At 37.2% G+C, this 15866-nt stretch overlaps 1 protein-coding gene across 2 annotated transcripts in view; it reads right to left on the bottom strand.

The window, feature by feature from the left end:
* The window catches only part of ubr2 (ubiquitin protein ligase E3 component n-recognin 2), a 32642-nt gene extending 18467 nt beyond the window's left edge, over window positions 1–14175 (bottom strand). Inside the window, exons 1-17 of one of the 2 annotated variants that reach the window (XM_088934057.1) lie at window positions 14056–14175; window positions 11463–11722; window positions 9061–9139; window positions 8810–8920; window positions 8263–8393; window positions 7868–8006; window positions 7486–7548; window positions 7129–7249; window positions 6511–6618; window positions 5657–5745; window positions 3820–3918; window positions 2583–2746; window positions 1953–2052; window positions 1683–1811; window positions 1280–1463; window positions 1098–1159; window positions 663–773 (exon numbers count right to left, since the gene is read on the bottom strand). In XM_088934057.1, the coding sequence (XP_088790183.1) occupies window positions 663–773; window positions 1098–1159; window positions 1280–1463; window positions 1683–1811; window positions 1953–2052; window positions 2583–2746; window positions 3820–3918; window positions 5657–5745; window positions 6511–6618; window positions 7129–7249; window positions 7486–7548; window positions 7868–8006; window positions 8263–8393; window positions 8810–8920; window positions 9061–9139; window positions 11463–11722; window positions 14056–14139 (2034 nt within the window). In that variant the 5' untranslated portion in view covers window positions 14140–14175. Of the gene's footprint in view, window positions 1–662; window positions 774–1097; window positions 1160–1279; window positions 1464–1682; window positions 1812–1952; window positions 2053–2582; window positions 2747–3645; window positions 3745–3819; window positions 3919–5656; window positions 5746–6510; window positions 6619–7128; window positions 7250–7485; window positions 7549–7867; window positions 8007–8262; window positions 8394–8809; window positions 8921–9060; window positions 9140–11462; window positions 11723–14055 lie in introns of both variants that reach the window. The other variant, XM_088934058.1, reaches the window with a different exon arrangement.
* Window positions 14176–15866: the final 1691 nt, after the last annotated feature.

Raw genomic sequence — 15866 nt, forward strand, 5'->3', positions numbered from 1 at the left:
ATCACACAGGAAAGTGTTGAAACAAAAAAACTTACTCATTTAGCAGATGTTGCTATCAGGTCAAGATGCCAAGATGCAAATGGTGCATACAGAAGCAGTTTCCAATTTAAACGAACACTGCATTCAAAAGCATTTACAACATTATCATTCGTGTTCTTTTCAGCATTTTTTATACAATTTGCAGCATTCTCATGCATTAATTCAAATATGAACAAAATATTTAAAATTACAAACTGGAAATTATATAAATTGATTTGTTTGGGAAACTATAATATTAACATTTGTACCAGGCACCTTTTTACAGTTGGTTTGAATTATAATATGATTCAATATAAAAGGTTTTTAAACAGAGTAAGAAAGCAGAACTACAGTCTGGTTTTAAGAAGTTAAATCTTCATAAAATCCATCATTTAAAGAGTAAATTTTGCTATGGTGAACAAATTTAAAATGACAGCTGAACAGGGGAAGTATTAACTCAGTGTAATGTGCGATCAAAACATAACAGGAACAGACATTAAAACGAACTAAGTGAATAAGTGCTTATTTACGTCACATTTATTAACACTACTGGTAACTGTCTCAAAGTCAGCTCTGGATCCTTTCTTTTTACTGAGTGGCAAAGCTGAAGTGCTACCACACTGCCAGCCTTTTCTGGTGCTCACCTGATTGACCAGCGAGAAGCCATTTCTCCTCCACATGCCAGCATGGACCTGCGCACAGAGCACCAGGCAGCGCAGGGGATGTTCGATCAGCATGGGTGGACTCAGCTCGCTCTGAGAGACAGGAAAAGATACCATGTTGTTCTTAGAAACTGTAATACCGCTTAAACATAAGCACTCAGGGCTGGCAAAATTCACCTTTGGAAGTTGCAATGGGAAGAATTAAATGAAAAGGTCGCTTTGAAAGGAAGAATGCACCATATCGAGGTGTTGGTTTTCAGCCACATTACAGTAATTTTGTTTGCTGTACAGGTCCTTCATTCTCAACAAACCATGCCATTACAATCTCAAACCATACTGTAAAATGCATATTACTTTTTTTAAGTTTTCCTTAACTTAAAAGAATATATACAGTCCCTTGTAAAAAAAATTACTTACAAGAGGTAACTGCTCAGGAAATCTATATGCCACTTCAGTTCTGCTTAGAAGAACATGCAAACCTGGAAAGAAATAGGAACAACAATTTAGGGCAATCTTTTAAATGTCCTGTAGTGGAGATCTGAAAATGCTTATAGGATGGCTATTGAGTGAAATACTAAATTAGGCTGCTTGAGACTTACCTGCCAACAGACGGGAGACAGGCAGGTGGATGCTGACCTTCTCCTGAGAGACACAGTATCTGATTGTGTCAACAGAGTGGCCACACATGCTCAGAGTGATGGGCTGCTCCCCATCTGTGAAGCCACTGTGACAGTGCATCAGTGAGATCAGGCACTTTTTGTAAGCTTCAATCAAGACCTTCTCCTGAACAGCCAAAAAAAGAAGAAAAAAAACAGATTACAGGATAAAAGCTACCTTTATGGTCTCTAATTCACAATTATTTGCATGGTATATGAACAGCAGCTTATGGACAAGCATGTAATATTCAAATTTAAAATGATATTAAGAGGCAGCTGAGGCGGTGGAAAAAAACAGTGGTAACTTACTGAACAAAGTCAACTGCAAAGTCAAGCCTTCACTTACATCTGTTGCACACCACTCCTGCATCATGGAAATGATATGAGTCAACTTCATTTGCAGTGTGAAGGCAGCTTCCCACTCGGGCTCCATTTCAATGTGCTGTCCAACCTGGCGAACTACAGGATCCATGCCCTAAGGATGACATCAAATAGGCCTTTTCTACTTTGCCAACTTTAAATCGATGCCTCCTGGAGTCCTCTACAAGTTCAACCAAAAAGATTTAGTTCATGGTACAGGATAAACTTCACAATCGCCCATATTCAAACATTTTACCTGCATGCACTTCAATAGCTCCAAGAAAGCATCAAATCCTTCAAGGAACTTCTCCCTGAGTTGATCGCTCCACTCCGATGGCCGACTTATTAAAACATACCTAAGAAAACCACAACAATTCATGTTTCCCTGAGGAAATTACTTTGATTCTGAAGACTGTATCTGTGAGTAAATCAATTGTTGATGAAACTAAGTATACAGTAAACAAAACCAACAGCATTGATGGCTTTATATGAGCGCTGTGAAAATCTAGTGTTCTGATATTTGCATCATGCAGTACTTAGAAAGAACTTTTCATACAGTTGTTCTTATTTAAGCCATCGCTAACTACTGCAGCACTGGCAGCAATGTTTCTAGAAATGCTAAAGACAGCCTTAATGGCCACAGACAGTACTGCAGTATAAGGCCTGGACTGTTCTGACATGGTGGCATAAGCTTCACTGAATAGCTACAGCACAAGTTCAATGTGTCCTCAGCTATTCTCAGTAATTAAGGGTGAAACCCAATGCAGTAAAACTTAACTGACAAAAACCCATTTTAAGGGAAAAGTTACACATGCCTAGGTGCTTTATTTTTTAAATTGCAGGTAAAGGCTGGCTAAAACTTTATGTAAGCATAATCCAGTCCTACTTCAGGTCTCCAATGAGGCTCTGCACACGGCGGAATTTGAAGGCCTGCTGTGCTGTGTAGCGCTCAAACTGGAAGCGGCCCTGGAGGTCCCTGTGTCGCAGGTGCTCTATGAAAGTGCGGATGATGGTGGCCATCAGGTTCTCCTCCACAATCAGCATCCGTGCCTGAAAGATAGTACTTGCTGAAGAGCCTGCCTCTCACCAGGCAATAGATGGCTAGGATACACCATTTAAATCCATGCAGCAACTATAGCTAAACTATATCAATGATCCCTTTCTCGTCTGGCATTTTAAAATTTCAATAAGACATATTCAATAAAAAATTACAGAAACTGAATCTAGATTATTTATTCTTAAATCATTTTAGGATAAAAAGTTTTGTTCCAAAACCCTGTAACAGATTTACCCCAGAAAGGCCAGCAGATTGGATTCTCTCCATTAAATCATTTTGTATTGGCAAGTCAACATGTAGGAAAAAAATGTACACGACTTGAGAAGTGGAAAATGGCCATTGCTTTTTGATCTAGTTTGCTAGATCAAAACTACTAAATCTGTAGAATTTTTAACAGAAAAACAACTTGATATTGTATACAGAGAAAGGTAAGAAAGAACAGCAACCATACAGCACATCATTAGCACTTTTGTTACTAAATGATTTACATCACACATTCAAAGGAGCATTCAAACGTTTTTTTTTTAAGAATCGAGTAGTACAAATAACACAACCAAGATATAAAATATATTTTACTAAGTCAGCAAGCAAATCATTTCATGAGCAGCAGAAATTCAGCACAAAAATGTCTTACCTCTACATTGCTTAAATTGTGGTATTTATTGAATCTCCTTGTTCTTAATGAATGCTGTTTAATCCATAACAGTCAATAAGCCTTTGGCCGTTTATTGACTACTTCTAAACTTTTATTTAAAAAAAGGTTTTAAATTGACGGGATTAAATTTAGTCAGAACCACTGCTGCAGTAAGATGTCGCAGGTAATACTGCAGGTCTGTCTTGTGTAGGCTCGCACCCCAGCATACGCTAGTCTGCTCACATTACACATACTCACCAGCGAAGGCACCGTGAATATTTGCACGGAGAGGTCAGTAACCGAGAACTCTCTGTCGTGGTCATCTTTCACAAAGTCACTCTGCAATCGTTCAAAATTCTAATGGGAAGGCAAAGAAGAGGCAAAAGTGGGGACGCTCAGTGCGTTCAGAAGCCAAGCCTGTACAGTACTCACCATAGTGGGCACAGTGAAGAGCTGGACAGACATAGACGTCACTGACATTACACGCTCGTGATCATCCTCCATAAAATCTGTCTGTAGCCTCCGGTAATTCTAAACAACAAGGGGGGGGAAATTCACCTCCAGGTCAATGGCCTCACACTGCATTACTCTTCAGCAATGACCTGTTCCCCTTCCCAAATTATTAGTGTAGCCAATTATTTGGATGCAATTTGGTTCAGAAAGACCTCCTTTTTAAAACAAAACACTTTGTACTCGTCTTTTAATTTTTTGGCTGCAAGAAAGAAAAGATTATCCAAAGCCCTGTATCAGATCACAACAGTAACCCCTGTGCGAAAGCTATTTGTAAAGCTCTGGTGCAGAACAGTAGAATTATTGCAGCTCCAATTGTAATTCCTGTCTGTCTGCCAACAGGCCATAGAGAAGCAGCACTATCCTCTTTATTAGAATTTTACATACGATAATAACAACCATTTTATGATTTGAAATAGCAACTACAGTTCTGCCATTAAAAAAATGAACCATTTTTGGTTTGGCTGATAATATAAGAATTCAACAAACAGCATTATAACAAAATCCGCATCTTTAGCAAGCATTGGTCTTGCTACTTGAAGGTTTCCTGTGTTACATATTAGTAAAGGATACCTGTAGCCCAAAAAGAAAACATTCTCCAAGTTATTTACAGCTTTAAAAGTTCTTTACATCTAAAAATGTCTCAAAATGATTTTTTAAACAAACCTGTTTACCCATAATTTCTGTTTGACACTTTATGCAGTCGTGTGAACTTCAGGCACTCACACGCTGTCAGCACACCTGGTGAGATTTAAGGCTGTCGATTCCTTATGTGCCAAAAAAGGTTACAATGCAATCTCATCTCCAGACAAAGATGAATAAGGATCAAATTAGTGGAACTCAGCAATCTGTGCAAAAAGCAGTAAGGAGCACTCCCTCTTGGATGTGTTAACACTACATTACGAAATATATTTTTATAATATTTCTTATTCTAATAGCTATATCAAATTATATAAGAATGAAAGATACAAAATACTATTATGAATGTATTGTATTTATTTCCAAGCATAATGTTGGGTTTTAGTTAAACAAAAGCCGACAAAACTATTAAATAGATCAACAATTGATAATCATAGAAAACCCAAGACATCAGGTAATCAACCTGAAGTAGGTCTTTATTATTTTTACCACCAGCAATAAGAACTACAGCTCCAAAAACAGCTAATGAGAACTAAAGGCTACTGTATGAACTGGTATTGCTGTTTGAAATAAAATTTGAGTACAACCTTATTTGATTAGAATGTCTTCTATCCATTATAAAATGAATTTCTCCATCAGGAAATGGCTGTTAATGTTGCTTCTTATACAGTATTAATGGATTCAAGTTTTAGTATTGTCTTGTATCAAGTGTGTCCTCCAAACCATAAGAATGACCCTTAAAACTATGCACGTCCTATTTTTTTTGGAAATGGCAGGAGGGGCCTTAAATTGTTACTAAAGAATTTGACCACATATTTTTAATTAAATAAACATTCATTGTTTTTCACTACAGGTAAATGCCTTGAAAATGTGCAGTTGACCCCTGTAAAATGAGGAACTGCTCTTTTCATTATTCAAGCAGTATTAAAGATAATGTTAAAGCTGATAGACACCAAAAATAATAAATCTAAGAAAACTGACAAACACATTCTGCCTATTTCATCTTGCCTCCCTGGAGTTGACAGGCACTGAAAATTATCACAGAGACAGCCCCACAGGTTTCAGCGCAATGCAATTGACCCCAAAACATGCATTTCCCAAAAATAAAAGGTGAACTTACTTTTGCAAACTGTATGGCAAACAGTTTCTTGTACTTCAGGTCCATAAGAAGGCTGATCATGAACAACTGATGATATACGCTCCTGGCACCTGGAAAAGCAATCAGACAAGCTTTTTAACCCAAGCACAGTGGACACCAATGAAATCTATTATAGGATTACTTCTGCTAAATATGATGAGATTTTAGTAAAATGATCAAGACCATCTAACAAACAGTTCACATCTGTCACAACACATGCAAGTGTATTACTGTGTATGTCAGCCATCGTCCCTTCCACCAGGGAACACATACACAGAAATTTAAATTGGTTTGAGAAATAGAATTTACCTTTTCCTGTCTGCATGATAAAGTGCAGTTCTGTACACGGAGCCCTCAGGGAGAAATTACAGAACTCATGATAAGGCTGAAGAAGAGGAGTCTCAGCACTGCATTAACCTGTTCTCTCCAACTGGGACTTTGCACCTCTTCACCTTAAGTATTCTATAACTGCTATCAGTCCGGTAACATTTACAATAGTGGTCCCTTCTGAGGTATAAAGCTATATTTTGCCATAAATCACAGTGGTATTGTAAAAAGAAAATAATATAAAAACTGGAATAGTAAATGGACATTGAGAAATAAATACAGGCTGTAACTTACTTTAGGTGCTCAAAGTTCGTTACTTCTGTGTTTTGTTGTTTTATAAATTCCAGAAAAGAGTATCCATCTATGGTTAATTTGCGCTAAAATTAAATTAAGACGCAGCTTCACTATAAATATATACAGAAATGTATGTAATGCAAGTACAAGAGGAGTCACACGGTAAGTGGAGCAGGTTTGTTTCAGGTCCTCTCAGACTGTGTATCCGGTCTCACCTTTCCAGAGTTTGGAGTCGCACAGCATCAGCTTGTCCACCAGCGAGGAGTTCTCCCCGTCAGGACCCTTCTGCAGCCCCACCCGGCACAGGATCCTCCTCAGTCCATCTGCAATTCAAACACAAAACACCAACGTTTACTTCAGTACAGTCTTTTGCACACATTGGATGACCCATTCCTTCTTTCATTTTAAATCATTCTTCAGCCCTTGAAGACCGAGAAAACATACTGTACCATGATGGCTGATGATGTCAATCAAAGTGTCAAGAATAACAAAAGTTGTGTACCACAGTAATGGCCATTTCCAAGTATACATATTTCTAGAAAATGTTAAGATAATTACATTCAATTCCTCACTTGACTTTAAGGTGTGTACTATTCTGGTGTGTAGTAAATATACTAACAAAAAAAAGTAAGAAGCTTTGTTGATTACTTGTTGAAGGAACTATGAAATTTTTAAAAACGTCAAGGACAGTATTTAAGCTACAATATAAATCCTTTATACAACCACGTAAGTCAGCTACGTATGTTTTTACTTACAATGACAACTTGGCGAAGCCTCATAGTGACTGTGTAAATAATACAAACAAAACCACTGTTCTGAGAAAGTTGCCTCACCTGAGTATCCAATAATGTGTCCAAGCCAGGACAGGACCTTGAGGCCAAAGCACTGATGAGCAACAACAGAGGAGTGCATCACCTGTACCTTCAGGGGCTTAGACTGCCGGCTGGTGTTCCTCTGCAATACACAAGACAACTTCACAGAGACTGGAAAAGCTGACTGCTGTTGGTTTATGCTGCAAACCTCAATCAGCTGGTGTAAAGCTCCTTAAAATAAGTAGTGTAAAATATTAAATGGGAATGAGCATTGTGCAAACTGTGTAGTGGTAACTTACAATATATTTCAGAGTAAAGGAGTAATTTCCAACACAAAACATATGCAATTGATAAAACTTAAAATATTTTACTACTCACAACTATGACTGATTTAGCTTGCTCGCAGAACTGAAAGTCTCCATATCGCACTGATTTTCTGCCCTGAAGAGGAAGAAAAGGTAGCATTAAGCAAGGAAAGCAACAAAACATATGTGCACTCATTGTATGAGAAACTGGTACACCTCACATTATTATTTTATGTAATATTTTAATTTCATGTAATAAACACAAAAATGTTTACATTCTTTATATTGAACAGGAAGCAACTCTACAGGTTGTAATTAGAAAAAAATTGACAGTAGCCTTTGAAAGGCATTTTACATGCTACTGATATATAAAACCCATAGTCAAGAAAAAAATTCTCAAAGTGCCTAGTGCAGGAGGGGAACAAAATTTGAATATAGCAATAAAAAAATCTTACGTCTCTATCAACTGTTGTGGCAAAGCTGACAGCTTCCTTTTGTGAGCAATTGACAGCTTTCTGTAGTGTGTAGATCACCTGCTCGTAGGTGTGCACCTCATCGTTGAACAGCATGCAGTAATACGTATCTGCTTTTTCTCTGAAACATTAAGTGAGAGGTTAGAACTTCTGATTAAAAAAGTACCTTATAAAAGCTTCTTCCTCATAATGACAGACAGCATTTACTGCCTTGGGGGTCCGTGCTTCTGGTATGATGCTGATGAGACTGCTATCGAACCCCTTGTTTTCGCCATAGGTAATGAAGCCATAGTTAGCACTATTTTTCCTCATGCTTCATGAAGAATGTTTGCACTGTTAGCGAATATCAAGCACAATAAATTGTCAAAATCACTCACAAGAGCTCCAAGCCTGTGGGCAACTCCTCCTCTTTCTCCCAGGTCAGCATGTCCACAGCGTACTTCAGCATGATGGAGAAGATGTTGTAGGCATGAGCAATCATGTCCTCAGAGAGGTGGGCCAATGGGTCCTGAGGTCATACAACACCAAATGTTAATATCCTTTGGACATTTTTGGTTCACTTCTAAATTCAACAAAATATAAACCTCAGGACATGTAGTAGAAAATAAATCTCACCCAAACGTGACTTCATTCCTTATACCAGTGTTGAGAGGGATATAAGATCAGTAGTGGTACAATAGTAACATAGCACCTTATTGTAAACTGTCTTAATCAATAAACGAACAATGGTATTGTATATTAGTAGGTTCAACATTTTTCTTAGAAAACTTATTAGGGAACAGATAAAGGCAAAAGTTGTAGCCAGTGGGATTTTTGTATTTACATTTGAAAAGGGCTTTGAATATGCAGAAGCACTAGGGTAATAAAAAGCATCATTCACAACACATGGCAGTGTAATCGGACAGACCATTTATGTTGCCTTACCTCTTCTGTCCAGTCACCGATGTTTGGCTCATGTTTCTGACAGTAAGGACCCTTCTTCCAGGCCTCTGTGTCCCCACAGTCACAAAAACCCCCTCCTCCAGAGGTTGTCATCTGCAGCAGATATGTTAGCAAATACGACTGATGTTAGACTGCTTCCGAGTGATCAGAGCATCCCACCAAGTTAACCACGGTGCCCTAACTTATCTGGTCAAAGAAAAGAAAATAATACCCAGAGGGCTTTATGCTCTTACCCTGTAGCGGTGATCTCTATGGACACTGCCCAAGAAACACTCCATACACAGAACACAGGTAGGGTCAGATGCACACTCCCTTAAAAAGCAAAATAACTGCCATCAGAAAGAGTATAGAAAGGTACTTATTCAGAAACATACAGCTCATATTTAGAATAAGCTAAAATTCAGTTTCAGTCTCTTTATAAAGTAGCAAGAGAATAAAGTTAAAGGATTAGCTTTTCAAGTAAGTTTCGGAGTATTCAGTTTTGATTCCTTTGAATTTAATATTTACCAACCGTATGGACTGAATGCCACACATGTATACTCAAATATCCCATGTAAATGTAAGTTTTTTGCCCTTGCAGACTTTTAAAAAATCAGCATAAAAACTACAAAACCTTAAAAAATCAGTTAAAAAGCAGAATTCTATAATTTCAATCCATCTTTTTAATAAACACAATCACTATTAGTGTGGAAATTATCACACTAGTTTTGCTCCCCTTCAAATAAACGATTTTTCTTTAAATAAACTGTCTTTCAAGAGGTGAACTTAGAGAAGACCTTCTATTTTTCACAGGAGCTCCTAATACAGATTTTAAGGAGAAAGTGCATTATATGCAATGGGGTCTTAAAGATGACCTTTGCTGGTTAAATACAAGTGTTTGGCTGCTTGATTAGTGGTGACTGATAAAAAAGGTTCTAATGCTCTGCTTTGTACCATCACGGTATTAACCGCATAAAAGCTGCTGGATAAATCAGCTTTCTCTCCCTTTGCCCTGACCTGATTTCATAATCCTTTAAGTAGTAACAGTTTATCATAAATACTTATAACTATGAAAGACAATATACTATTAAAAAATAAAAACCCTGATAAGCTTACATCATCCTTGCCAAATCCATTAGGGTACTTCTACCTCACATAAGATTAAACATCTCAGGATGACAAAACCTAGTTAAATTGAGACTATGAACATTAAATAAGACACTGGCCTGCTTTTGAGACAAATGCATCTTATCACAGGACATTCTAATGATTTTTCACTGGGCTGTCCTAAATTTTCAGTCATAAATAAAACAATGTTCATTTGAAAAAACAACAGAATGAGTCTTTAAAAATTCAGATAAGGCATTATGTAAAGTTTTACATCCAGTGAATATTGCATGAGGCTGATTTAACTACAGGACAGAAACCAATACTTGGTAACAAAAAAAGCCTAACTAGGTGAAGAAATGGTACTGTTTTGCATCTAAGTATCTAATTCTTTTAAAATTCTGAATCTAGGAGTACAAGTGTTTATATATTGTATATATACAAACACTGACCATTAAAAAAAACTATGCAAAAAATAAAAATTTAGTTATGAGAACAAATTTTTTTTGTAGTCTGATGCACTGATATTTTATTGCACTGATACTTTATTGAACTGACATTACATACGTAAACCCATTATGCTGATTACCATTTTTCATCAACAAAGTTGTTCAGGAGGTTTACTGTGAAAATCATAGCATAGTAGTGAGACCACAACTGAAAGAAAACACAAGCTGTGCATTTGTAATACATGTTTTCCACCAGGTTGGAGATGGTGTCTTTTGGGATTCTGTTCTATTACTATTAAACAGCCTGGAAACATGTACTGGTACAATGGTCACTGAGCCCTAGATGCCACATCAGATCAGCTCATCCCAACAAATACTCAATTTTGGACAAGTTTGATAAGTAGGGCATCCACAGTATAACTGTGACATTCCAACTCTCTTCTTGTTGTATCTTTTAAAGAGTCACTGTAAACCCAGCAATTTTAACTCAGCTCAACTATAACTTTTATTCAAACTCAGATTTGAATAATCACTAGTTTTACTGAATCTTGTAACTATCTCTTGCAGTTTTTAGGAATTGTTCAGCAGCTTAGCTATTGCCATCGTCATACAGACTTCATTACTGTCTGAATTTTTACACAGATTTGATTAAATTTGCTTTGTCAGCACCATTTGAAATAAGCATGATATATCTGAAAAGGAGGAAATAAATGTTAATCCATTTTTAAGAATTCTTAAAATCACTAGATATGTTATACAAATACTAGGAACAAACTTTTTGGAAATTTTAAAATGGTTAAAAAATTAAGAATACAAAAATTCAACTGCTACTGCATTTCAGATACAGTATATAACTGTACAAAATATTCAAAGTAAGACAAAGCATGATCTTAAAAGTGATTTGATATAATTACATAAACATCTTACCAAACTGTTTGTGCCCATTCAACAAATGTAATGAAAAACAAATCAAGTAATTTCATATGGCTGCTGCAATAATTACGTTTGGTCTGATTAACTACTGCTTTCAGTCCAGTTTGTAACACTAGGTATGCAGACTGACCAATAAAGCCTGTGACTTTATTTAAACCATATTATACCTGCAGGAGTATGTGGGTTCTCCAACTTTGAAGACATGTCCACAGAGATGGGAGGGCTTGTTGGCTTGTTCCAGTTTGGACAGGCCGACGGTGGGATCCCCGTCACACAGGTACCACTCCAGGGGCGCCAGCAGGATCAGCTGAGCCCAGAGGTCCTCACTCTTGGGGTTCAAATTTGGGCCAAGGCAGTAAATTTTCGGCACATTTTGGGCCAAGTGCCGGTAAATCTCTTTTGGAAGGTCGGAAGCGTGGCGCCATTTCTGTAATTACAAATGATTTTCACATGGATACAACTGAATGAACCACTGGTCTTAAGCTGCTGCATGGTATTTAAGCGGTAGGTTGTGGCTGCTGCAATGTCAGCCTTTTCTTGTCAGATCTTTTGTGAATAAAGAACGCAATGAAGAAGTGCTGGCCTTTGCTTCTTTTGAATTTTTACAGGTTCATTAATGTGAAAACTGACTATGAACTTTGGAACCTTAAAAGCCTTTTCCAGGTTGTGTTGTTGCTCTTCACAAAGCTGCAGTTACTCTGTATATAATAGAATATCAGTGATACTGAGGCAGTCATTGACAGCAGACCAAACAAGATTAGTAACCACAAAATTACAATCATTTGGAAAATAAGTAAATGTGTATTTCCCAAAGAGCTACTGCATTGAAGTTTGATAAAGGAACAAGGGCACACTGCCAACAATTGGCCGTTGAAGTGCCTATTTGACCATTTGTACAGAACCAGAAAAAGCATGAAATTCCAAAACAGCTGATCCGGGCTGATAAGAAGATCTGTGGCTTGCATCCCTACCACTGCCATGTGTTCACTGGGCTATTCTTTGTTGTGCACAGCAAACTGGCAACTGACTGTGTAAGAACAGCTTAAAGTATCTCTTCCTAATGTGTTAATTATAAGATCTTTTGTATTCTATAGTAATCCAATCTGATAAAAACTACAGAGAAGCCACATGTTGTCATTAGAGGCGGAATAATTTTGAATGACATTTTATACAGTATTTAATGGACAGAAAAACTACTACTAAGAACTTCCAATAACACTGGAGCCTACTCAAATATTTAAGTTATGGTTAGTCCCACAAAATTCAAAAAGCATTTACAGAGGACTACAAAAACAAAATGTTAATTATACACCTTTGAGACAAATACAAAATCCTCACTTTCTGCAGGTTTGGTATAATGAATTTCTTTTATTTTGTTATACTGCAGTGTTCTTAGGAGTGTGTATTTAAATTGACTGATAACACAAATTACCAATAACATTAAAATGGGAACTCTTTATTTTGCACTCAATTGAAATTTGTTTTTCTGCAGAGGTATAACAATGACAGAGAGACTAACATAACCACAACCTGCTCATCAGGACAATCTGGGGGTCACTGGTCAAAACCTGGCACTACAGGCACAGATCATAAGCTAGTATTGCTAAATACATTTTACCAACCTTTTTTTTTAAACCAAATTTTACTAAAGAGGCCAGACAAACCAAAAAATGCACAAAATGCTAACAGGCTATTTCAAATTGTTCTGTACTATTAATAATTCTATAGGCAGCCATTTGGCTTTATTACTTTACAACAACTTATTAGAAAACCTTCTACCAAAGTAGATTAAAAGGCACAAACACACAGATAAGGGCAAATAAAACAAGTTTAATCAAGTGAATCCAAAGATGTAGGCATAGGTGTTAAAATCATGAAACTAATTATGACTTATTCCAAAATGAAATGTCTAAATTAAGCAAAGCGAAAGGTGTCAGCAACAGAGAACATGAAAACTCAGAAAGATACTTCTGTTGACACAGGTAAGATCTGTGACTCATCATTTCACAAAATAGTTGGCAACACTATTAGTATGAAATGTGAAAGTACAGTAAGAGGGCGGAATTCGGTTCTATACCTACACCCAGAAAAACTAAGCAAATGGTCAAAAATTCTAAAAAGTGGGGAAAATATAAAAAACAATAAAGCAAACGCAGTCACCGATTATGTGGAAATCAAAAATGTCAAAATCTATAAAGCCCGACTTCAAGGAACATTCTGATAACCAACCTCATATTCAGGAAGAAAAGTACTGAAAATAGACTAGATCATAAAAATCAGGGACACATCCTCGACAAACCCTGTAAATTACCTAATCGCATCGGACATCACTAATGAAAGCGCTGTCCAGATGTTTCTTAAATACACAGTAATTTCTAATACATTATCTTCTGCATAATTATGTTTGTACGTCGGGAGACACGAACGCTCCTGTACCTACTGATCAAATTGTAACAACATCTGTAAGAAAAACTGGGTTTCTGCATTAAAACTAAACACAGACGAACAACCCAATGGTGAATTTACAAAGGGAGTACTCCTTTCTTAACCACTATGCGTATGCCAAGTTTTGTCACTCAAGACAATGTACATTTTCTTTTGGGGACTGTTATTTTCCTCAGCAGTAAGAAAAACACGGCCCCCAACCATAACAGAAAGTCCTGAAGAAATCACGTTATTTATCGCTAAAACGAGGTTCACGTTTTTCCGAGGCCTGATATATCGAAGCCCCGTGTGCTGCATTATAATAGTGTCGCCTACCAAAGCTGTATCCCTGGGTGAAAAATCAAGAAATTCCCCATTCGGAGGGGGTGATGCATCAACATCAGCCTCGGCAGCCGCCATCTTCCTTCACAACCGAAAGACAGGAAGCGGAAATCAGCCGTTCGTTGAACTTCCGTTCCATATAAGCACGTACAGACACGTACAGTATACCAGTAGCGTGAAGCTAGCTACACAAGTCGATACGAATGAGCCGGAAGTGTATATAAATAGCCGAATTTCAATCAAAATATACCATACAGGTTTCAAGAACTTGGTGGCAGTGACAGCTGACTTATAAAGTAACCAGGGCTGCCTACCTTTAAGGTAAAAAAAAGAGTAGACCCGGCCCACAACATTAAAGCATGAAATAAATATAGCGTTTTAGTCTGGAGCACTATTTCCAAGTAACTATACAAAAATAATTAAGCTTCCAACTCTGTAAAAAATAAAATTTCAGAGTAGGCAATTTCAATATGGGCATTTATCAAACTTGAAAATATTAAAAATTATTAAACTGCAAGTCGATGGATCCGATATTATTGAGCCAAAAAGTTTGTAACCTTACATCCTTCTTTTCATGACTTGTTTTTCTTGCCTTAAATCAGTCCCCTACAAGTGACCATATGGTATAGAGAGCTAGACAAGTATGAAGGCTAGTCCCGATGGCATCCAGTGTGGGATAATCACAGCTAACTGATCCAAGCTAAACACAGAATATGCAACTCCATGACTGTTCATGAGGGTGGCACATTGGTTAGTATTGCAGCCTTGCAGTACAGGGCCCCAGGGTTTGATTCTGGAACTGAGCTGCTATCTGTGTGGAATTTGTCTGTTCTCACTGTGTTCTTGTTCCTTCCACTGTCCAAAGGCTTTCTGCTTCTGGTGTGAGTGTGCACGTTTGTATCTCTGTGTGCAATGCGATGGGCTGTTCCATCCATGGTGTACCCCATGCTTGCTAAGAGAGGCTCCGGCTCCCACCCTGAGTTGGATACAGCAGTTAGAAGATGAATGATGATATGATTGTACAGCTGAGCCCTGACCTGCTCCATCTCAAAATGATTGTCAAGTTACTGTTCAGGCTTGGCATGTTTTCTATTTTTTCATAGTTTATCTACAGCCACAAAATGTATTCTCCAAAGTTTGGTGCAGGATGTGATGTTCTTATGTTATTGCACTTAGTTGCATTCCTTTGTAGAAATTGTTCTTGTGAAGAGAAGTGACTTTGTAATGCAGCTCTGACAGTATCTCTTGACGTCAGGACCTCTTTGATTTGCGCCCTTTTCTCTGAATGGAGTTTTTATTTGATGTTGAATAAAAAAGTAAAAAACATGAAGGCAACTGGTTACATGACCTCTACTGTACTTTCCCTGTTGTAAAAGTGCATAAATTCAAAGGAAAGAGTTATATGGGAGTTATATATATGTGCTGAAATAATTTGTCATGTCTGTGTAGTTTATATGTTCTTTATTGTATGTCTATGAGGGGATTAATAAAGTGTATTGCACTGCAAATTGTATGCCATTTTTTATAATAATTAGTGATACAAGGCAAAACTGAAGAAAAACACAAATTAATTCTATATTAAGTATGTTTTACTTCAAGAAAAACACATTAATTTTATATTAGGAATGTGTGATTCGACTCAACTTCTTTCTTGTTACATCATCTATTTATCATCAAGCTGCCACAGTTATTTTTCAGAATCTTTTTAATTATATTGAACTGTTTGGCTTCTGACTGCATCTCTGCTGACACCCACACATAGTTTGCAGTCTTTGGACCCTGGCCTTCTCTCAGTCCCTAAAACA

Source organism: Atractosteus spatula, chromosome 15 (genome assembly GCF_055471065.1).
Source record: "Atractosteus spatula isolate fAtrSpa1 chromosome 15, fAtrSpa1.hap1, whole genome shotgun sequence".
Taxonomy (NCBI): Eukaryota; Metazoa; Chordata; class Actinopteri; order Semionotiformes; family Lepisosteidae; genus Atractosteus; species Atractosteus spatula.